We start from the raw sequence: 25,141 nt of genomic DNA on the forward strand, positions 1-25,141 counted from the left end.
CTGGGACAGACAGGGAAAAATGCTTCAGTGCCTGAATAAATTCATGTAAACTACTATGAGCTCCCTGGGGAGAACAGTATAGAAAATTGAACAAATAAATAGTGATGGTGAATATTAGATTCAAACTATGGGGTCTCTTACTAAGCCACAGTAAGCACTAACATGTGCTTACTGCAGGGTATGCTCAGGTGTCCCACAATTTTTAAGATTGGTGCATGCTTCCCACAATTAGGGCCTCTTCTATTAAAGTGCACTAGCGGTTTCTAGCGCGGGAAGCCGCGCTGAATGGCCCGCATTGCTCCTGACGCTCATATAGTTCCTATGAGCGTCGGGAGCAGTGTGGGCCAATCAGCACGGCTCTCTGCACTAAAAACTGCTAGCGCAGTTTAATAGAAGAGGGAGTTAGTGTTCTTTCCTTGCTTTATAATTTTCTTTGGTTGTTGTACATCAGATTGCTATTTCTAAAGGAATAGCAATCCATCAGAACATAAGCAATGCCTCCGCTGGGTCAGACCTGAGGTCCATCGTGCCCAGCAGTCCGCTCATGCGGCAGCCCAACAGGTCCAGGACCTGTGCAGTAATCCTCTATCTATACCCCTCTATCCCCTTTTCCAGCAGGAAATTGTCCAATCCTTTCTTGAACCCCAGTACCGTACTCTACCCTATTATGCCCTCTGGAAGCGCATTCCAGGTGTCCACCACACACTGGGTAAAGAAGAACTTCCTAGCATTCGTTTTGAATCTGTTCCCTTTCAACTTTTCCGAATGCCCTCTTGTTCTTTTATTTTTTGAAAGTTTGAAGAATCTGTCCCTCTCTACTCTCTCTATGCCCTTCATGATCTTGTAAGTCTCTATCATATCCCCTCTAAGTCTCCTCTTCTCCAGGGAAAAGAGTCCCAGTTTCTCCAATCTCTCAGCGTATGAAAGGTTTTCTATACCGTTTATCAGACGTGTCGCTCTCCTCTGAACCCTCTTGAGTAACGCCATATTCTTTTTATGGTACGGTTACCAATATTGGATGCAGTACTCCAGATGCGGACGAACCATCGCCCAGTACAACGGCAGGATAACTTCTTTCATTCTGGTAGTAATACCCTTCTTGATTATACCTAGCATTCTATTCGCTCTCTTAGCGGCCGCTGCGCATTGTGCTGTCAGCTTCATTGTCATGTCCACCATTACCCCCAAGTCCCTTTCTTGGGTACTCCCATTCAATAACATCCCTCCCATCGTATAGTTGTACCTCGGGTTTCTGCTTCCCACATGTAATACTTTACATTTCTCAACATTGAACTTCATCTGCTATCTCGTCGCCCATTCCCCTAGTTTGTTCAAGTCTCTTTGCAATTCTTCGCAGTTCTCTTTGGTCCGAGCTCCACTAAATAGTTTGGTGTCGTCCGCAAATTTTATTATCTCACACTTTGTCACCTGTTTCTAGATCATTTATGAATATATTAAATAGCAGCGGTCTCTTCTGGTTTCTTGGGGAAGAGACATTTCTGGAGGGTATTTGACAAGATGTCTACTTTGTCTCTATTTTCACCTGAAATTTTCTTTTTCCCATCCCCCTTTTTCTTAAATTGGTTTATGTCTCTAAGTTATTGGGGTTCATAATCAAAAAACACAAAAGTTCAGAAAACTGCTTAAGTCGACACTTGGACATCCTAATCATGGGGACATCCAAGTGCCAATAATCAAGACCATTTTCCTGGACATCTAATGAGACATTTCATCCACTGTCTGTCCAGAGTTCCAGGGAGTGTGTTGGGAGGTATGTTATAGGAGTGTTTTGGGTAGGCTTAACTTGGACATCTTGTGGCTATAATCAAACCTTTCCCAACATGCCCTGGATGGAACTGAAAGAATATGGCTTGCTTTGTTAATTATTTTAGCTTTGGTCAGTCAATGTGTATGAATCAAGGACCTGAGCTATAATATCCACAAGCTGTTTTTTTCCAAAAGTAGCCTCAGCCCCACCACTCCACCGCTTTGTTACTTTGCCATTGCGGGAAGAATTACATGAGAACTCATCATTGGCTGCTTATGCTACTATTTTAATACATTTTGTTTTACATGGCATGTCGGGTTTAACTCTCGGACGTTGTCTCAGCAGAAAAAAAGAAAAAAAAGCTAAGTACATTAGTATACTAAAGGATTAAATAATTATTTGAAAAGGAAAAAATTTTTTGAAAGTAAAACAAAATGTATTAAAATAGTAGCAAAAGCAGCCAATGATGAGTTCTCATGTAATTCTTCCCGCAATGGCAAAGTAACAAAGCGGTGGAGTGGTGGGGCTGAGGCTACTTTTGAAAAAAACAGCTTGTGGATATTATAGCTCAGGTCCTTGATTCATACTGGATGGAACTGAGACATTCGGAGCTAGACCTGTTTTAAAGAAGTGCAAAAGTGCCATAAAGGTACCCAAACTGACCAGATGACCACTGGATACATTAAGGAATAACCCACATACTCCACCACTGTTCACTCCCACCCCCAAAAAATCTGAATGAAAAAGTGCATACCTGTCTCTAGAACAGCAGTACTTGGTATGGGAAAACCTAGTATATATTAATTTTATTTATTAAAAAATTTATATACCGCATATAGCTATGCAGGTGTCTTATGTAACCTGGTGTCTTAAGTATCCTGCTGGATTGGCTAGTGAACCATAAAGAGGAAGATCCAGACCCATAAGCCACTCTAACCACTACATTTATGGTGGGAAGTGTGAGCCATTAAAAACCACCAAAACCCTACTCTACTGCTATATTGGTGCCTCCTGCAGCCATCAGGGCTTTTGGGGTGGTAGAAAAGTGAGTCTAGTAGGTTTTCGTGCAGTTTTGAATTATAAGGGGTACTTCTGGCAGTGCCCTCTAAGGTGTCCCACTGCTCTGTTGGTATGTCTGCATGGCCAGTTCATCACAATGATGGCCACTCCCACGTCCAAATAGCCTGGATTTGGATGTTTTCAACTTGGATATCCTGTCAGACTGGACATCCAAGTAGGCGATTAAAAAAAAAAAAAAAAAAAAATTGGGGTGATGTCAAGCAGTTCGGCTTTTGAAAATGGACATTTTCTGTGCTTCCAGCTCAGGACATTTAGCAATAAATGGTCAAATTGGACTTAGATGTCCTTTTTGAAAATGGCTCTCTATAAGTTTATAAATGGGTGCTGGGGTTGTTGGTTTTCTTTTACTTAAGGAAGAGTATTTCCTTTTTATGTGGTTTTTCCTGAGAACATAATAATATAATGTTTCCCACTGCCCATTGTGTGTCTTGTGTGTAATATTTAAAAATACATAAAGGAAAAAAAAAAAAGAAATGCATTTTATTGAGGGGGGGGAATCTTATTTCTCTGGAAACCCCAATCTTTTGCAGCCTATTTTTGATCTCAGTCTGACTGATATTCAGCTTGCATCAGTTACCTTTTTTTTTTTTTTTTTTTTTAAATGCTGACTGTCGCTGAGTAGATTAACCCTAGATATTCAGTGATGGGCGCTGAATTTACACTGCTCTGGCCGCTGGAGCTTATGCGAATCCCAGACAATATTCTGCTGGGACCTGGTCTCCCAAATAGTCCCCACTCCTTCTTCCCCAGCCCATGAGTATCAACATTTGGTCACTTAGGAATGGTAATTATGAATGAAAACCCATTAAATAAATGTTGTCTGCCACAGCCTTGAAATGTATATTTCCTCTGCCTTTTCAGGACATCATACCTCTGGCATACACTGTAAGCCCTCGTGAAAGGGAAATACTTACTGAAACTGAATGCAATTTGCCCTGAGCTACAGGTGTACCAATATAAATCCAATATAAACAAGCAAAAGAAGTCTTAATCTTTCAGTCAAACTTCTTAGGCTCTGTTCCCAGTGCCGCACCCAGTACTGTCCCTTAGGAATTACAACTGAAATGCTTTTGCCTTTCTCACTAGAAAAAGAATATTTTTATTGCTTTGGGGAATTTGATGCTTGATTCCATTTTATTTATACTTTCATCCCAGAGCCCCACCCAAAATTGTTTCTTGGCAATCTGTAATTAAAAGGAAAATGCAATTAAAAAAGAATCCTAGCCTCTGCCGTCAACAATGTATGTTAGTGGTGCAGTTGTGGGCCAGTTGATGCTTGGTTCTGTCCTTGCAGTCCTCTAATCAACATTGCCCTTGGGAATCAAAAGGTGAAATTTCTTTTAAATTAGTTGTGCCTTATATATAGGGTAACCAGATTTTCCCTCTGGTAAAAGAGGATGCATGACCCCGCCCTGTTCTGCCCTGGGACCACCCCCAGCCCCATTCCGCCCACCAAACCCAGCCCCACACACACCTCATCTCTTCGGGCTGGGGCTGGAGTGCATCTGTGCAGATGTACTCCATCCCTGGCCCTGATCGCACCAGCTTTTCAAAACCCAGACAAAGTGCCTTATTTTGAAAACCATCCGGACATGTCCTCTAAAAGAGGGGAAATCTGGACATCCTTATACATATTTTCTTGAACTGCAAATATCCATGTCTACATACACCACACTTAAGAGCACAGTCCAGCCTGTACATGCACATGAATTGAATGTCTGTCTGCAAGATGATGGATTCCTGGGAAGGTGAGGGCAGTGAGTACAGTATATGTGTGCATCTGCCTTTTTGCCCGTTAGCTTTTTGGCAGGGCTTTCTATTGTTATAAAATAAAATATTAAAAATAGCATCTTACCATATTTAGGCACTCAAGACTGTAGCAGACAACCTGGTGTAGCAAGCTGTCTTGGCTTTCCAGGAGAGGTCAGCAAATAAAACGCCATGGCATAAGGGGAAAAAACACTCTTTATTTCTTTAAGTTTGCCTCACACTAAACAGACCAATACTTTTGCTTACCTCAGCCAAGCGTTTACAATCTGTTCCCAACCTCTCCTCCCTCTGGGACCTCTCTGTAAGTGAAAGCAGGAGGCACCTGAAAAAACTGAACATCCAAAGGACCACAGAGCCAAGCATCCCCCCACTTGTGACCAAGGGACAAGTGGTAATGTCGGGCTTGAAGGTAAGCCCAGAAATGAGTTTGAGGCAGGTGCCAATGGGATTGCAGTTGGGCAAATGTAGGAAACTGACCACCCCCTACGATGAGGAAATCCTGAAGGGATCTACACCCCCTCTGCTCCCAATGCCAAAACCAAGAGTGGCCCATTCCTGGGGGAAAGTCGACATTCCCATACAGCTGCAACAAAAAGGAAACTACCGGAGTTTTTCCTTGTCGGCGCCTCCACCACCACCAGGGGTAGAAGAAATGCAAACTTAGGCCCCCCCTTCCAGGATAGTGGACAACGGAGCATAAAAGAGGGATATAACCGAATGCGGGGCACACCATGTCTCCACCCATCCCTGAGAAGAAAACTGAGTGTCTTTACCCGATTTCGGCAGTAGCACAACGTGGGCTAGGTTAGGGGTCTCTAGACCGTGCTCCCCGGACAGCGCATTAAACGCCCCCGTCAAGGCTGGGGGGACCTGATCTGACAAAATCTTGTAGTATTCAGATCCAAATCCATTGGGTCCATTGGGTCCAGGTGCTTTAGTTAACTTGATCTTCTTGATACCTAGCTGTACCTCTCCCGAGCTAATAGGAGCATTCAATTGCTCCAGCTGGGCAACCGTGAGCCAAGGAAGCTGCAGCCCCTGAAAGAAAGCATCTCTATCGGAATCCAAGAAAGGTTGGCGAGCATATAAAGATTCATAAAAGTGTACAAATTGTTGTTGAATCTGCCGCTCCTGGGTGAAACGATTACCCCGCTTGTCCTGAATGGACAAGATAACCTGGCGTGTGCGTGGAGGTCTGACCAGAATGACCAATAGTCTACCCGTTCCCCCCCCCCCAGCATACCGTTTGTACCATTGAAAATAAATATCTTGAGAAGCCCACTGCGTCAAGATGGCATCAATCTGTTGGCGTACGGTCGTCAGGCGCATTTTATCATCCGTGGATAGAGAAGTATTGTGTCAGGCCCGCAATAGTTGGAGTTCCCCCGAGAGAGCCAGTAAGTCCGCGTCTAATTTCTTCCACTGGCGAGAAAGATAAGCAATAATAAACCCCCACAGAACTGCCTTGGAGGCCTCCCAGAATGTCACTGGGTGAACATCTTTAGTATTATTATAACTATACTCCAACCACTGCTCCCGGAGATATTTATGAAATTCTAGATCTCTATAGAGGTAACATGGAAATTTCTAATGACGTTCCTGCGGGTCCAACCTAAATTGAAGTTCCATGACAAGCGGCGAATGATTCGATAATGGAACCTCCTCAATGTCGATTTCAGAGACCCTGGGGAGCAGAGAGGGTGAGACCAACAAGTAGTCCAACCATGCGTATACATTATGTGGGTGTAAGTAAAACGTGTAAGTGCGCTCCGCTTCGTGCAAGATCCTCCAGGTGCCCAATAACTGCAATTGGCTAAGCAAAAAATGTACCCCCTTGGCTCCATGGTCCCTCGCCCCCACCTTCGCCAGACTGCAGTCCAATGCAGGATCCACCGTAATATTAAAGTCCCCTACCACCAGCGGCTGATAGTCCGGGTACATGGCTATCTTGGCAAGCAAAGCTGAAAAAAATTTATGATTATACACATTAGGAGCATACAGATTGCATAATAACCATTTGTGCCCCCACAATTCCCCCAGCACTAGAACATATCGTCCCTCCTGGTCTTGAAGGACTTTATGAGTGTGGAAGGGCAGTTGTTTATGACTAAGTATAGCAACCTCTCTCTTCCGGATACCAATCTCATTGAAGCTTGAGGTGTTCAGCAGTGGAGAGGTGGGTTTCCTGCACAAAAGTAACATCCGTCCCCCTCCTCCGGAACCAGGTCAGAACCTTCTTCCTCTTAACAGGGGAATGGATTCCGTCCACATTTAATGTGGCTATAGTCAACTTAGTCATTTAGGAAAATGCTCCCAGATGTAATAGTAGGTAACAAAACAGTAGAGTGGATGGAAGGCCCCCCAGCTAGGCCTCCCATCCAGAATAGTGTCATCTCAGAGGATCTCAAGTCTCTCCGGAGCAGGACAAACCCCTCCCAGGTAAGCTGCACCACAACACATCCAATCCTCCCCCCTATACACATTCTCAACCACCACACATACCAACACTCAAACACACCAGTCACCTTCCCACAATCCCACTCACACACCCCTCCTCCCCACACCCCCAACCAGACCCACCTCCTCCCCCAGAGAAAACCATCCCCAGAGGCCCCCCCCAAAACCCCAGCCATCAATATAAAAGAAAAAACTAAGAACAAAAAACTTCGTTCCCAAAGACTGGAGCAACCTAAAGTCCGTGGCCGAACTCTTGCGGACCCATAGTCTCCCACAGAGATAGTTACTGCTAGAGTTGGAGGGAAGTTCGGTCTTCTCTGGGACCCAGCCACCTCACACCAGCAGACCAGACCAAAAAGGTGCCATCATCTATAAAGCTGCAGCAGGGGGGAACAAAAAGGCGTGGTGTCCAGCATCAGACAGGCCACCCCTCAGGACCAACAACAGACCAAAGTCACTTGGCGGAACACCAGGCCCGAACAGGGCAACTCATCCCCACTCGGGTCAACTGAATCCAGGAAAAGCTGCCCTCAGCGGCCCAAGAAGTGTCGCAAACAGGTGAAGTCCTCCAAGGGAAAGCAAAGCACGGAGGGCCGACTGCAGAATCAAATAGCCGGATCAGACCCCGGTGCTCCACCATAAGCAATTGCGGGCAGGGAGTCCAGAAAATGCTGTGCTGCTGCTCTGTTGGTGAAAGTTTGGGGCTACCCCTCTCTCCAGATGCGCAGAGATGCCGGAAACACAAGTGCAAACCTCACTCCCCGCCAATGAAGCGCAGTACAAAGAGGCGCCATTTCCTTGCGAAGAGATGCCACGTGCAGGATGTAATCATTGAACAACAGCTTTTCCCCTTCGTATTCCAACTGACCGGATTTCCGAAAGGCTTGCAGGATGAGCTCTTTTTCTTTCCAATTGATATAGCAAGCAATCGCTGCTCGGGAACTATTGTTATCCCCCGAGCATTGACCCAGGTGATGCGCTCGTTCGCAGATGAAACTAGCTGCCGGTGGCTCTAGACCGAGCCGAGTCGGGAGCCAGACTTGAAAGAAGTGGTAGAGGTCTTGGTCTGCCCGGATCTCTGGAAGCCCCACCACTTGTAAGTTATTCTGACGGTGGCGGTTTTCTTGTTCGTCCAGCCAGCCCGTCAGTGCAGCCACCTGGCCTGAAAGGCGACCACACTTCTCCTGAAGTCTCCTGGACGTTGCAGAATGAAGACTTCCGGGGCATGCCAACGGCAGCAGACTCACTTGTTGCTGCTGCCCGAAGATTTAAAATGAGAGCAGCCAGGGAGAAGGTGGGTAGGGAGGGCAGGAGAGCCATCTTCTCTGAACGACTGCCAATTTTTTGGGGGGACCATGTTTTCCGATGCCCATGTTTTCAGCACATGCTTTCTGTTATCCAAACACTGATAGGGACTACATAATAAAATGCACATTAAGAAAGTTTATTATGGGCTTACAAAATATAATTAATGTGTACGTTATAAAGTCACTTTACAAGTAATGCATAAAGATTTAGGGGTCGATGTCGGTGTGGAAGGGAATTGAGTGCTGGACTCAGATTCCATAGCCATGCTCGATGTCCACAATGTGGTACAGAAGTACTTTTCAAATTGAAGGTTAAGGGCCTATAGTAACCTCTTCTACATATAAGAGCAAAGAGCACAAGAAATATTCCGATGCTCTGATCAGAGGCACTGAACACACCAGTTATTTGGTCAGTGGTTGAAATGGTCCTGTTGGATCAAGTGTACCTCTTGAAGCTACTAGGCCAGTATCTCTCAAAGAGATTCCAGAATTTTACATTTTACATTTTAAAAAATTCCCTTTATAAGTATACACTAGAATAGATGACATGTATGTCTAAGGTGACCATATGTCCCGTTTTGAATGAGACCGTCCTGTTTTTAGATCCCCTGTCCTTATTGCCCCTTCTTATGTCCTTAGTGCCCTCAGTGCCTCCTTCCCATGTCCTTAGTGTTCCTTCCCATGGTCTTTAGTGCACTCAGTGCCTCCTTCCCATGTCCTTAGTGCCCTCAGTGCCTCCTTCCCATGTCCTTAGTGCCCCATCCCATGTCCTTGGTACTCCCAGTGCTCCTTCCTATGTCCCCCTCACTGCCTTCCAGTCTATGTTGCTATGAGGAAAATGGTGGGGAGGAAGCTCAGGAACGGCTTTAGGATGGAGACTGTAGGGAGCGCCTGGACCCTTCTCAGGGACACACTGCAAGAAGCGCAAAAACTGTACATCCCCAGTTTCAGGAAAGGCCGCAAGAACAAGCGGTCAAAAGACCCGGTTTGGATGACACCTGAAGTAAAGAGGGCAATCAGTGACAAGAAAGTGTCCTTCCGGAAATGGAAGAGGGATCCAACGGAGGAAAATCACCAGGAGCACAGGAAATGCCAAAAGGAATGCCACCGAGAGGTTAGAAAAGCAAAAGGGAAATACGAGGAGGGGCTGGCCAGGGAGGCGAAAAACTTCAAGGCATTCTTCAGTTACGTAAAGGGGAAGCAACCAGTGAGAGAGGAGGTGGGGCCCTTGGACGATGGGGATAGGAAGGGAGTGATTAAGGAGGATAAAGAGGTAGCTGAGAGGTTGAACACGTTCTTCTCGTCGGTCTTCACGAGCGAGGACACGTCCAATATACCGGACTCAGAGGAGCTCATGAGTGGGGAGCAGGCCAAAAGATTGGGGCATATAGAGGTAAGTCGGGAGGATGTCCTCAAGCAGATTGACAGACTGAAAAGCGGCAAATCACCGGTACCGGACGGGATCCACCCAAGGGTTCTAAAGGAACTAAGTCAGGAAATAGCGGGCACAATCCAGCATGTTTGCAACCTATCCTTGAAAACTGGAGAGGTACCAGAGGACTGGAAACTGGCGAATGTCACACCTATCTTTAAGAAGGGATCGAGAGGTGACCCCGGGAACTACAGGCCGGTGAGCCTGACTTCAGTTATAGGGAAGATGGTGGAAGCAATGATCAAGGACAGCATTTGCGAGCACATCGAGAAAAATGGCCTACTGCGAACAAGCCAGCACGGATTCTGTAAGGGAAGGTCGTGCCTGACAAACCTTCTGTACTTCTTTGAGGGAATAAGCAGTCAGGTGGACAAAGGGGAACCCATACATATCATTTACCTCGATTTTCAAAAGGTCTTTGACAAGGTGCCACATGAAAGGCTGCTTAGGAAGCTGTGGAACCACGGGGTGGGCAGGGATGTACACAGATGGATCAAGCACTGGCTGTCAGGTAGACTACAGAGGGTCAGAGTAAAGGGCCAATATTCTGACTGGCGGGGAGTCACGAGCGGTGTGCCACAGTGATCGGTGCTGGGGCCGCTACTCTTCAACATATTTATCAATGACCTGGAAACGGAGGCAAAGTGTGAGGTTATAAAATTTGCAGACGATACCAAACTCTGCGCCAGAGTTAGGACCAGGGAGGAGTGTGAGGAACTGCAAAGGGACCTCGATAAGCTGGAGGACTGGGCAAACAAATGGCAAATGCGCTTTAACGTAGATAAATGCATGGTCATGCACATAGGGAAAAGAACCCGTTATTCGAGTATAAAATGGGGGGGAGATTGCTGGAAGACACCGGACTTGAGAGAGACTTGGGTGTGCTAGTGGATCCATCCATGAAACCATCCGCACAGTGTGCAGCAGCCTCGAAGAAAGCCAACAGGATGCTGGGCATCATCAAGAGGGGCATATCATCCAGGACGCGGGAAGTCATCATGCCGCGATGCCGCGATCGAGCGATGGTGCGCCCACATCTGGAATACTGCGTTCAATATTGGTCGCCGCACCTCAAGAAGGACATGGCAGTTCTTGAGAGAGTCCAAAGGAGGGCAACGAAACTGGTATGAGGGCTGGAAAATTGCCCATATGCCGAGAGGCTGGATAAACTGGGGCTCTTCTCTCTGGAAAAGAGGAGGCTCAGGGGGGATATGATAGAGACCTTCAAAATACTTAGGGGCATAGAGAGGGTGGACATGGACAGGTTCTTCAGACTAAAAGGGACGACAGGTACGAGGGGGCACTCAGAGAAACTGAAGGGAGATAGGTTCAAATCAAATGCAAGGAAGTTTTTCTTCACCCAAAGGGTCGTGGACAAATGGAATGCGCTCCCGGAGGAAGTGATCCGGCAGAGTACAGTACAGGGATTCAAACAGGGATTGGACAGATTTCTCTGAGGGAAAAGGGGATCGTGGGGTACTGAGGGAGGTGCTGGGGTGTTGCATAAGTATAGACAGCTCACCAGGTCGTGCAGGTGCAAGGCAGGAGGGTTAGGACATTGATGGGAAGATAGGACTTCGATGAGAAACCTAGGGGGCAAGGGGGCCCCTTCTGGTGATTAAGGCAGGTCATGACCTGTTGGGCCGCCCCGGGGGCGGACTGCTGGGCGGGATGGACCTCTGGTCTGACCCGGCAGAGGCACTGCTTATGTTCTTATGTTCTTTGTCCCACCCCTTCCCCTGAAGCCAACCAGCCTACCTCCCTCCCTCCCTATCGAGCTAAAGCCAGCCTACCTGCCTCTTTCCCTCCAGTGCCGAAGCCTGCCCCCCCTGGACCGGTCCCCGCTGTTGCTATCTACGCACCAAAGCCTGGCCTACCGCCACTTCAACCACCCCTCCCCACCCCCCTGTTCCGCCGATGCTGTCACCCGCTGCAACTAAAGAGAAGGAAGGTCAAGGCGCCAGTCCACAAACCTTCTTCCCAATGTCAATTCTGATGTCAGAGAAGAATTCCGGGCGAGCCAATCGTTGCCTGGCTGGAACGGAAATTCCTCTCCAACATTAGAATAGACGTCAGGAAGAAGGTTTGTGGGCCGGCGCCTGGACCTTCCTTCTCTTTAGTTGCGGTGGGTAGTAGCGTTGGCAGACCGGGGGGGAGGATGGGTTTGAAGTGGCAGTAGGCCAGGCTTCTGCAGGTAGGTAGCAGCAGCAGGGGCCAATCCGGAGGGGGCAGACTTTGACGCTGGAGGGAAGGAGGTAGGCAGGTAGGCTGGCTTTAGCGCAGCAGGAAGGGAGGGAGGTAGGCTGGCTGGCTTCGGTGGAGGGGGTGGGACAAAGGCTGGAAGGCAGTGAGAGAAACATAGGAAGGAGCACTGGGGGCACTAAGGACATAGGAAGAAGCACTAAGGACATGGGAAGAGGCACTAAGAACATGGGAAGGAGGCACTGAGGGCATTAAGGACATAGGAAGGGGCACTAAGGACATAGGAAGGAGGCACTGGGGGCACTAAGGACATGGGAAGGGGCACTAAGGACATAGGAAGAGGCACTAAGGACATGGGAAGAGGCACTAAGAACATGGGAAGGAGGCACTGAGGGCATTAAGGATATAGGAAGGGGCACTAAGGACATAGGAAGGAGGCACTGGGGGCACTAAGAACAGGGAAAGGAGGCACTGGGAGCACTAAGAACAGGGAAAGGAGGCACTGGGGGCACTAAGGACATGGGTAGGAGGCACTGTGGGCACTAAGGACATGGGAAAGAGCACTAAGGACAAAGGAAGGAGGCACTGGGGGCACTAAGGACATGGGTAGGAGGCACTGTGGGCACTAAGGACATGGGAAGGAGGCACTGGGGGCACGAAGGACATGGGAAAGGGCACCAAGGACAAAGGAAGGAGGCACTGGGGGCACTAAGGACATAGGAAAGGGCATTAAGGACATGGAAAGAGGCATTAAGGACATGGTAAGGGGCACTAAGGACATAGGAAGCAGGCACTGGGGGCACTAAGGACATGGGAAGGGGCACTAAGTACATGGGAAGCAGGCACTGGGGGCACTAAGGACATGGGAAGGATGCACTGGAGGCACTAAGGACATAGGAAGGGGCACTAAGGACATAGGAAGGAGGCACTGGGGCTACTAAGGACATAGGAAGGGGCACTAAGGACATAGGGAGGAGGCACTGGGGGCACTAAGGACATAGGAAGGGGCAGTGGTGTACCAAGGGGGGGCATTGGGGGCACTAAGGCCATATTATTATTAAAATTTTCTTGCTTTTGCTATAAACTGATGAGGGGAATGGCCCCCACCAATCTCCTACCACAATTCAAACTATACATCCCCACGAGGACAACCAGAAATCACAATCTCTTTGCCTATCCAAAGATCAGTGATTGCAACAGAACTTTTAATTTTCAAGCTAGCAAACAGCAAACCTGGTTGGACGGGTTCATCAATGGAGCTCGGTTGACCTACGGCGCTTTTTGAAAGAAATTAAGACAGCTCTGTTCGATAGATTTATCTTCTAGAAAGATACCCCCCTCCTTTTTTAAAAAAACTATTATCCAACATGTTGATATTGCATATTCTCACAAATTGTACTCTGTTTTTTCACTGACTCTTCAGTGACATTTTCGCCTATTGTATTCTAAATTCGCTGGCTGTCCAGCCCCCTTCACTGTAACATGCTAATATTATGTTTCTCACTAATTGTACTCTGTAATCACTGTAATCACTGTAATTCACTGATTGTACAGCTCTCTTCACTGTAAACCGCTTAGAAGTCGCAAGATTGTGGCAGTATAGAAAAAATAAAGTTATTTTAATAGGAAGGAAGGAGGGAGGGAGGAATAGAAAGGGACAATTGTTGTGCCTGAGTGCAGAAAGAATGTAAGAAAGGATGCACAGTCAGAAGGAAACGTAACCAGAGACTCATGAAATCACCAGACAGCAAAGGTAGGGAAAATTATTTTATTTTCAATTTAGTGATCAAAATCCGTTAGTTTTGAGAATTTATATCTGCTGTCTATATTTTGCACTATATTTCTCTATATTTTTATAGTTACTGAGATGACATTGCATATTTTAAAGTCATCTGCCTTGACATCTTTGAAAACCCCCCAAATATAAATGATAATTAACATTTTCTCTGCATATAGTGTGCTTTGTGGGGTTTTTTAAATTTTATGGTTACCATTATGAATTAATAAGATATTATGTGTACATGAAAAATGAATGGAAGAAATTGGTGGCGGGGCTAGGGCGGGATTCGGGGCAGGACTGACAAAGATGTCCCGTTTTGATGAAAAAAATAAATAGTCACATTATGTATGTCACATATGCAAGAGTCCGTCTGTGTAAGGATACAACTGCCCAGACAAGCATCATTCTTTGATGTGATTGGTTCTTGAAAACTAACAGCAAGTAATTTTATTTTTTATTTTATATGCAGTAGCTATCCTAACTTGAACAACAAAGCGATCTTCTTATCTTTCTGAACTTGGATTTTCATCTCTGACAGAAATTAAATTGAAAAAAAGAGACCAGATGGCGGATGATGAAATGCGTATTTGCTTGTTGACTATTGAGCATCCATCGCATTGATTAACAATTCTATTCTATCTATTTTACTCCCCCTTTTATAAAACCATAGCATGGATTTTAGTGCTGGCCGCAACAGTAGCAGCTCCAACGCTCATAGTGAGTATCAAAGTTGTTACCGCCATGGCCAGCACTAAAAACTGTGCTATGGTTCTGTAAAAGGGGAGGGAGAGGGGGGTTAGTTTCACCGTTGTTACAATTACCCATACATAGCTTAAGAACTTTAAATAAATAACTCTCAAATTGAATTTTTTGTTGGATTTGCAGTTTTATAATTTCAATTATAATGTGCCATAAAAAACATTTGCTCCATTTAGTGTGCCAGAGCTAAATAAGTTTGAGAGACATGCACTAGGTGCTTTGAACATCGGGGGAAAACCACCAAGGCTTGAGGACTCAATGGCTTGGGGAGCTTAAGTAAAATTTAAAATCTAAAAAAAGCTTAATGCTACTGGTACAGGAAAGGGCTCTGTGTGGCCCAAAAACAAAATGTCAACAAATTTCAAAATACCTTGACTTTAGGGAGAGAACTTGAAGAAAAACAACAAAATATGAGAAAAAAATAAAGAAAAAACTGAAGGAAAGACACAAAAAAAGGAAAAAAAAAATCTGATGAGCTAAGGAGAACTCTAAAAACATGGCTTCTTAGCTCTGCAGAAAAGTTGCGTTCTGACTTATATATTCCACCGGTTAAGCCATTGCGGTTGAAAGTGTCCAGGGCAAGCATGTTTTCCTATAGGACCACAAGCATGGAATGAGATTCTGGCATATACTGTATATGTGAGCAGGAAAATCTGTATAATTTTAAGAAATTACTGAAGAGGTTTCTATTTTGCAAGAATCTTACCCTGAGTCCTGTATGGTAACTTTAAGCGCTGGTCGCTGAAATGATTTTTACTGTCTGTGCTTAGTCTGTACCGTATGTAATGATGTTATAATTGTATATGTACAGTGTATGTGCAGAGATCTGCATCTTGGACATTTCTCTCTAAAAGGTCTGCTAAAACCTGGTCCCGGTTCTGCCTAACAATTAAAACACAGCACTGTGAAATGTATGCACCCTTCCTTCTTGTGGATAATTCCTTGTAGCAAATATGTTACAGGAAATCTTCAAGTTTAAAATCATTTTTTTCTATTTCTATTTGTTTTAACATTTCTGCCTTGGCAGCTTATTTTTGTTCAGTTGAGCCTCTATATAAATCAGAACCAGCCTTCATTTTCAACTACTTGGGCTTCTCCCCTACAAGCTCCTACTGTAGCTCATCCACTGTAATGAAGATTCATGGGCAGTAGGTGTCACTATTGAGCAATGGTTAAACTATCCCCCCTTCTCTTCTTGACCAGACACCCTGGGCAATGAGCTCAGGCCTTCTGCATGGTGCACACAGTAGTGCTACAGAGTCAGCCAAAGGCTCTCACATTGCACAGCAGCTAGAGGATCACTATACTGTATATCTGAGCAGGAAAATCTGTATAATTTTAAGAAATTACTGAAGAGGTTTCTATTTTGCAAGATGAAGTATGAGAATCTTGCTCTGAGTCCTTTATGGTAACTTTGTGCTGGTCACTGAAATGATTTTTACTGTCTGTGCTTAGTCTGTACTGTATGTAATGATGTTATAATTGTGTATGTACAGTGCCTTGCAAAAGTCTTTATACTTTTTTATATTCTGTCTAAAAAAATACCTTAAAATAAATTTGTTTCCCTGTTTATAAAAAAAAAAATAAAATTGTGTATGTATTTGCTGTGACCCGCCTTGTATAAAGCGGGATACAAATAAACTATACACTATAAGAACTGCAGGTCCTATGTGCGGACGTCGGGCAGGAAGGAACCAGGATGCGTGTGGTACAGGCAATGCCTTAAAATTTAAAAACCCCTTTTATAAAAGCATAGTGCAGTTTTTAGCATCGGTGGTGGTGGTGACAGCTCCGACATTCATAGGAATTCTATGAGCGTGGGAGATGTTACCGCTGACGCTAAAAACTACACTACGCTTTAGTAAAAGAGGCAGAGGATGACAGCACACTTGATATCTGTCTCTACTAGGTTCTGTGGATGACGTCACCCATATGTGAGAATATTATACTTGCTTGTCCTTGCAGAATCACAATAAAGTATGTGAGGTCAAGCTCATGGGCTTGAGGATGCTAAACTGAGCATGCTCAGTTATCATGTTACATATTGAGGATAAGCTCAAGGGCATGATGATGCTAAACTGAGCATGCTCAGTTCTTTTCCTCTTGGTTCTTGTTGCCTGCTTTCAAAAGATTCTCAAGACTGGCACATATGTGTTTTTTTGTCAGAATTATGAGACCTATTACATTCGGGTTATTCCATGTCAAGTGATCCACTGGTCCCCAGTTGACCATTTCAGAACTCCATGAATGTAGGGACTGACTCTTATGTGTCTGTATAGTACTGCATGTGTCTTATATGACCATACTGGAATTCTTTTTCTTCATGTGTTTCTCTTTTAACTGACTGTAAATAGGTTTGGTGCTCTGCAAATAGTCAGGATAATGCCTGACCACTGCCTAACTTAATAGGTTTGGACTTTTCTTCCAGGAACTTGTCCAAACCTATTTTAAACCAAGCTACTCTACCTGCTGTTACCACATCCTCCAGCAACTAGTTACTACCACTACTACTACTTCTATAGCGCTACCAGACACATGCAGCACTGAATATAACACGCAAGAGATAGTCTCTGCTCGAGAGAGCTTACAATCTAATTGTGACAGAACTCAACTATTTTTTGAGTGAAAAAAATTACTTCCTCCTATTGGTTTTAATGGCATTTTTGTGTAACTTCATTGAGTGTCCCCTAGTCTTCGTAATTTTTGAAAGAGTTAAAAATCAACTCACTTTTCTGAGAGAAGTTATATGCCACTAAAGGCATCTAGTGAAATCACCTTGCCTGCCACTGAAACATATGTCACATAGCTTAATGTTAATAAACTAAACTAAACTAAACTAAACCTTAAGTTTGTATACAACATCATCTCCACAGAAGTAGAGCTCGGCACGGTTTACAGGAGTTGGTATAGAAAGGAACTACAATGAAAGTAGAAGGACTTAGAGAGAGAAGTTTAGAGGGACTTTGTATATCGATGAGGGAGGGGTCATTGCATTTTAGAGAACTTAATATACCCCCTGACTTTTCAGGTCACAGTGATTTACAAATTTGTAAAACTATAGAAATTCATTAAGAAGACAGAACTTCAATAAAAATAGGATGTCCTGAATTATATTATTTCTGAGTAGAAATTCTATGTATACTTTTCAGATTGACACTTATGATGTGAGTGCAACAGAAGATCTTGGAGAAATTTATATGGTAAAAATTGAGAAGCACAAGTGTTGGTATGAAGATCACTGGTATTGCAAATATGTCGCTGTGAAAATGCCTTGTGGGAAGTACTTGGAGTTTCCCTGCTACAAGTGGATAACTACATCAAAGGAAATTGTCCTGAGAGATGGACAAGGTCAGTAACTTTAACAATAAGCTTTATGGGTCAGGTATTTAAAAGGCCATGGAGGAAATGGACTAAACCTTTGTATGACGGGCTGTTCTTGGAACTGTTCATATCATCACATGCTTATTATGAAATAAGGGGCTGCTATTCAGTGGGACTCATTTGGGTAGGAATGGCTCCTGCCAGTCCTGCTCACTGGTTCTAGACCTGGTTTTTCAACAGAATTTTCCAAGTACTACTGCTAAAAATTGAAACTTTCTCAGCATGTGCAGGGCAATGCTATAACAGGACACCTGATAGTTTATTGTATGGAGGACACGGGAAAGAAGACTAGAGGTTTAAGAAGATGGGTATGTAACCAGCTTGGCCAGTCACAGTCTGAGGAGACAGGAGACAGGAAATAGGAAAAGCACTTCAGTTTCTTCTATCTCCAAGTAAAAAGGAAAAGAGGAAAAAACTGTCCTTACCCAGGCAAGCAGGCTGATAGATTGACACGTGGATTGTTGTATTGGTATAGATTTTAGATTATCAATAAATTTTAATGTTTTCCATGTATCACATAGAATACTATTGTCCTTATAAAGCCTTGGCATCTTAATACTCAAAATATGACATAATTGTAATGGGGACATGAGATGCCATTCTAAATAAATCCAATCCGGAAGATGCTCCAAGACTTCAGGAAGGATCCAATACATACCAGGACGCAGAATAAAAGCTTGATGGTATCTATAAAAATTTGGAAAATTTACCCCACCCACCGCAATCGGTTTTTGTAAAGATACTAAAGCAATTCTACCAGTTTTACCCAGCCAAATTTAGTAAGAATGCCATTTAATTTTTTATAAAAGGACCCTTGAAAATAAACCGGCACCATACTCATTTGGTAGCAAACTACAGGCAAAATCATCATCTTTGCAGTTTGGACTCTCCCCCACCAAGAAAGATGTAGGGGGTTCCAATGCTCACGCATTTCTGTGACTTTCAGCAATAAAGACTTTTCATTTACTGTCATTGTGTCTTCCAATGTTCTTTGAATCATAATACCCAAATATTTTATTCCCTCTTTCTTTCAAAGGAAAGGGAATAGATCAAATAATCCTTTTGCACAATGTATGTTTAATGGAAGAATCTCTGATTTACTCCAATTTATTTTGTATCCAGAGAATTTACCAAACCTATCTATCAATTCCAGTAAATGCAGAACGGTGGATTCGGGATTCCTCAAATGAAGCAAAATATCATCTGTATAAGCAGAGATCTTATATTCCCGACCTGCATAGGGAATCCCCTGTATTCCCTTTGCCTGCTGTATCGCCAACAAGGTTCCAGAAAAATGTCAAAAAGCAAAGGAGATAAGGGACACCCTTGTCTAACTTCCCTCTTCAGACAAAAATGTTCAGAAAATGTATTATTAATATATAGTCTAGCTGAGGGGGAACTATACAAGGTTTGAATCATTTGAATAAATCCAGATCTTATACCGAACCAATCCATTGCTTGATACATAAAAGTCCATTCTACACAATCAAAGGCCTTCTCTGCATCCAAAGAGACAGAGAAGGCCGGATCATCCATAGTTTTTGCTAAATTTAGCATATGAAATGCCAATCTGGTATTATTAGAAGGATGTCTTTGAGCAACGAAACCAGTTTGGTGCATAAAAATCATATAAGGGAGAGCCTTGGCTAATCTTAGAGCCAATAGCTTAGCCTGGAATTTTCATCAACATTAATTAAAGAAATAGGCCTGTAGTTTGAAACCAAAAAGGGATCTTTATTTGGCTTTGGCAAAACAATGGTTAAAGACTCTGCCATAGTACCTGAAATACAATCTTTAGTTAGTTGTGCCTGATATAAATTTAGAAGATTGTAGCGTGGCTGTCCCTTAGGGCAAGGCAGGGACCGGCACACAACTACTAGCTAGCCCTGGCGTGCTTCCCCAAGAGGGAGGAAGTACCTGTGGTAGAGAGCTTACATTGTGGATAAAAGTCAGAATGGCACCACACAGGTAAGTAGTCAAAATAATGAAATCAAATTTATTTTTCATCAAAACTTGGCAAAACAAAATGTGGAAAAAGAATCCAACAATATCAGCAACCTTGAGCGAAACAAAACAATAATGCAGTATTCACCAGCCTGGTCTGGTTAACTCCTAAGCGTTCAGCCTATGTCCCAGGTAAATCCTACTATACAATGGCCTCAACAGTGTAAAGCATAAGTTCAATCACAAGTAGTCTTTGGGCCAAACACAAAAAACTATATCTTTGCAATGCAGTAGTTCTTCTCTCCTTTGCAGGAATTAAGGAACAGAAGGTTGGTGGATTTGCCAAAGTAGTACCTCGCCAAAGCAAAATACAAAAATAAACCCTCAAAAGCCCACCACATAGATGTTGGGCAAATCCTGCCCCCAACCTTCAGGGTTATAACAGTTCCAGGAAGGACATTGCTAATGCTACCTAACTGCAGCCAAGCCTCTGCTTGCAGCAGCCATCTTGACTCAAAAAAAACCAACTTCCAAAGAAGCAGAATAAATTACTAGCATACTTCCTTCTTCCAGCAATGACTTTCTCCAAAGCATAACAGCAGTTAAATAATTGTCCCAGCAGCCAAACAGCCAAAACCCAAAAAGTCCAGAAAAAGAAAACTTTTCAAAAACAAGCACACAATCCAATTAGCTTATTTCCATTTCTTCAGGAAGCACAAACTCTGGCAAAGCACTCCAGTCCATCTCCTCTGGTTTCTGGTTTATCTGGGCTGCTTCTTCTGTCTCTGGGTTCAGCATTTCCACGTCTGCTGGCTCTTGAAGAGGTGGAGGCTCTTTCAACATGAGAGCTTTCTTAGATTGCCCTCTCCTCTGAGACAGCCAGCTCTCTAAATGCTCAAGAGCTGCTGTGCCATGCCCAGCCCTATGCAGGAGAAGGGCTTTCTTCAGCTGAGGCTGCCTTCTAACCTGTTTGGTCAGCAGTTTCAAAGATGGAGGATTTAAAGGGACCAAACCATTTTTCCCAGGACTATATACTAAGTCCTGCCTGAACTCAGCCTGAGCTTTCTGGTCCTGTTCCTGCCCTGCAGGGACATACTGGTCAGCTCTAACCAGTTTCACTGGTTGATTTCTGGGGCTCCTAACTGGCACAAGGCTGGAATGGGAGTCAGGCTTGTGACAAGATGAGGTAAAAGAATAATTTGAAATGATTTGAAAAACTCCACTGTAAAACCATCACCACCCGGAGTGGATCCAGCTCTGAGGGATTTCAACACTGTCTGGAGTTCCTTAAGTGATATAGGTTCCTCAAGATTTTCCTTATATGCTCGGGAACTTTTGGCCCCTTAATTAACTTTAAAAATTCTGACCCTTCAAATTCTTTATCTAAATAAAGCTCAGAAGAATACAAAGCCTTATAAAATTCTAAAAATTGTTTTAAAATATCTTCAATTTGAGTATTTTTTTAACCTTTTTTGTCTGTAATGGCCACAATTTTAACTTTCCTCTTTTTTGCTTTAAGGTAATTAGCTAATAATCTTCCTGCTTTATTCGAGTTTCCATACTACAAAATTTGTTGAGAAAACAAATCTTTCCTTAGCCAATTGTGAGGAAATCTCATTATATTTATATTTAGCTTTCAAAAGGGCCTGCAAGGTGATTTGATCCTAATTCGAGGCCAATTGTGACTCCAAAGTCGAAATAATTTGTTCCAAATTCGAAAATTCAACTTTTAACAGTTTCTTAACATGTGCCGAATGTGAAATTATTTGCCCTTTCATGGTAGCATCCCAAATAGTTTCTAGAGAGATTTTCTCTGAGGTATTGAGATGAAAATACTCATGCATTTTATTCTGAATTTCTTCAAGAAAGTTTGAATCTGCATGGAATATATTATTAAACCTCCACACAGGTCTATTAAAATCTTTTTCGATAAACTGAAACTCTATCCAAATTCCAGCATGATCCATCAAAGGATAGGGTCTATACTGGCTTTTACAACCTGTTGAATTAACGGACCTGACCCAAAAATGTAACCAATATGTGAAAATGATTTATGAACATGTGAGCAAAAAGAAAATTCACGAGCATTAAAATGAACAATCTGCCATATATCTTTCAAACTACAGGCTTGAACCAGGTTATCTAAGCCCAATGATTTCATCTTCCTATTAGGCTGCTTATCTAATAATGGATCAATGACAGCATTGAAGTCTCCGGCAACGATTAGATTAGAGGTAGCCAATGATAAGATTATTAGTTGGAGTTTTTTGAAGAAGTCAGCCTGATTTGAATTAGGGGCATAAATATTAAAAATCGTCAGGGTATCATTACCTTAAGTCATATCCACATGAAGCCATCTGCCCAACGGATCAGCTTGGACATTACCAAACATAGCAGAACATCTTTTATTAACCAAGATAGCCACACCAGCCTTCTTTGCTACTGCAGAAGCACAAAAACAATACTTAACTCATTCCCCTACTAATTTAGCAGCTTCCATTTGAGAAAGGTGCGTCTCTTGCAAAAAAATAGACATCTGCCTCCTGCTGCTTAAAAAAATTTAGAACTTTTTTCCTCTTGATTGAGTGATTGAGTCCATTAACATTTAAAGAAATTTTTTTAAAGGCATTTGATTTAATTAACACTTGCTAAAAAGTAAAACCTCAAATTCAAATTAATCAGATATCTCCTTAAAATTTCCACACACATCCCAAACCCTAACCAATAACCCCCTCCCCCACCCCTTCCCTTTAAATAATTCAAAGACTTGGATGCAAGCATTGGATTAACATTCACCAAGCCCTCCATCATGCCTTACAATCAATCCGAACTTAACCCAACATCAATTTTATAGTGATTGTATTCTCATAGCCAATAATTAAAATTCCCAATTGATAGAAATTACCTATACCAAAACTAACAAGTAATTCTATTACCTTATAATTAACCAAATTTAATACTCTTCAATATTTTATTATATATTCTAAGATCCCTAGATAAATTAATTTCAGAAATGATGAAATGTTAAACCTCCCCTTTCAGATATGGATAACTATATAATAAAACATCAATACATGAAAATATAAATTCATAAAATATTGCAACTACATTATCTTTTGACATTTTATAATTTTAACTCATATAATAAAAGAATATATTCCTTTAATATTCCTTTGCAATAAATAAAAAGATTAACAATCAAGTTCCATCTCCCAACCAGTTAAGCTAATACCTTTTATAATACCATATACCCTATAATAATCCAGCTATAAATCTAAGAACAATAAGGGCTCCTTTTATCAAGCTGCGCTAGTGGTTTAACACACGTAATAGCGCGCGTTAAACTGCCGACCGTGCTAGCCGTTAACGCCTGCCTTGAGCAGGCGGTATTTTTTAGCCAGCACGGGGGTTAGTGCGTGATTAAAAATCACGCACACTAACCCTGCTAGCGCAGCTTGATAAAAGGAGCCCTAAATGTCCCAAAGGAAATCCACAAATAAAGTAAGCTCCTACCAACATTTATGTAATGTAATTCCCCAAGTTTAAACATCAAGATTTAAAACAAAAAATAAACTCATACATGCATATACATACAGCACCAAAATACCCATTGAGAATTAGTAGAAATTCAGCCTGGTATGTCTATATTAAGAATAAAATAATTCATTAATAAATACCATATATCAGCATACTTATGTTTATAAGACTCTATTTGAAAAAATAAAATTGATTATATAGTGTAACATTGACTAGATATACCATAAATATTCCCATAGACCAATTCCTACCTATTCTAATCTAATAGTTAACATTGTCTGATACATTTCCAAACTTGGTCTTCATGACAAGCAGGACTGCCCATAAGCTCTTTGCAGGAAATCCTAACAGTAATATATTTGATTCCTGTTTAAGATCCAGAATAACTCATATTAATCCTTAAAGAAGGGGCATTGATTTCTTCCAGGATTAGGTCAATATTAAATCCTATCATCCCTGCTGCTCCACTTCAAAACTTCCTTTTCATGCTGAACTCTCTTCAGAGATACATGAAATGAATTCCATCACAACCATACATGCAAAATAAGCAGTCCAACATTTTCCATCTCCACCCTGCCCTTCTTTAGGTAATCTGGATTTACCTTCTTTTACCCATTCATCGGACTTATGTCAAGCAGTTCTTCTTTCAGTCCATGCTGGGAATGAATAAATATTCCATTAAGCCCACTACAGCTGTCATAGAAAAAAAAAATTTATATATGTTTTTCTTCTTTTTTTCCTTCCCTTTTCCAGCTTATATTAATTCATAGAACCTGAATGTAAATTAATGTACTCTTCCAAGGCATTTGGATCCTCATAACTCACAGTTTTATTATGATGAGTAACTTCCATGACTGCAGGATAGAAGAATCCATATTTAGCTCCTATTTGTTTTAACTGTTCTCTCAGACTCAGGAACCTTTTCCTTTTATTTGCTGTGTTTTTTGCAAAATCGGGGAAAAATAAGTTTTGACTATTTCCATCTAATACTTTTTGTTTGCTTGGCCATATTAAGGATTTCCATAGCAGTGAGAGAACTGGTGTGGCTATCTTGATCAATAGGAATTGCTCTGCTGTATTTGGCAATCTCAAGCTGATCCTATGGATAGATGGCTTTATGTTGATATGACTTCAGGAAATGATGCCCTGATGCTTCTTAATATTTATGCTTTAATTCAAATCAGGCCAAGTTCTTGAAAAAAACTTCAACAAATAATTCTGTCACTGGCTAAATCTAATTTAATTATAGCTGGAGATTTCAATGCTGTCATGGATCCATTATTGGATAAACAACCTAGTAAGCAACTAAAATCACTTAGTCTAGACAATCTAGTGCAGTCATGTGGACTGAAAGATATATGGAGGCTTTTTCATTTTAATGCTCGTGAATTTTCTTTTTGCTCTCATGTTCATAAATCATTTTCAAGAATTGATTACATTTTAGTTTAGGATAATTTAATTCAACAGGTTACAAAGGCTAGCATAGATCCAATCCTTTTGACGGATCATGCTGGCATTTGGATTAAATATCAGTTAGACAAAGAAGATTCTAATAGACCTGTTTGGAGATTTAATAGTACATTGTTTGCAGATTCAAACTTTCTCGAGGAAATTCAAATGAAAATAAAGGAATATTTTTAATTCAACACCTCTGAGGAAATCTCTTTGGAAACTATTTGGGATACTTTCAAAGCTACAATGAGAGGACAAATAATTTCGTATTC

At 42.5% G+C, this 25,141-nt stretch overlaps 1 protein-coding gene across 3 annotated transcripts in view; it reads left to right on the top strand.

Annotated features, from left to right (window-relative positions):
- The window catches only part of LOC117358965 (arachidonate 5-lipoxygenase-like), a 155,356-nt gene that overhangs the window by 1,368 nt on the left and 128,847 nt on the right, over positions 1-25,141 (top strand). For all 3 annotated transcript variants that reach the window (XM_033940953.1, XM_033940954.1, XM_033940955.1), the window contains exon 2: positions 17,705-17,903. In XM_033940953.1, the coding sequence (XP_033796844.1) occupies positions 17,705-17,903 (199 nt within the window). The remainder of the gene's footprint in view (positions 1-17,704; positions 17,904-25,141) is intronic.

The sequence above is a fragment of the Geotrypetes seraphini genome, chromosome 4 (genome assembly GCF_902459505.1).
Source record: "Geotrypetes seraphini chromosome 4, aGeoSer1.1, whole genome shotgun sequence".
NCBI lineage: Eukaryota > Metazoa > Chordata > Amphibia > Gymnophiona > Dermophiidae > Geotrypetes > Geotrypetes seraphini.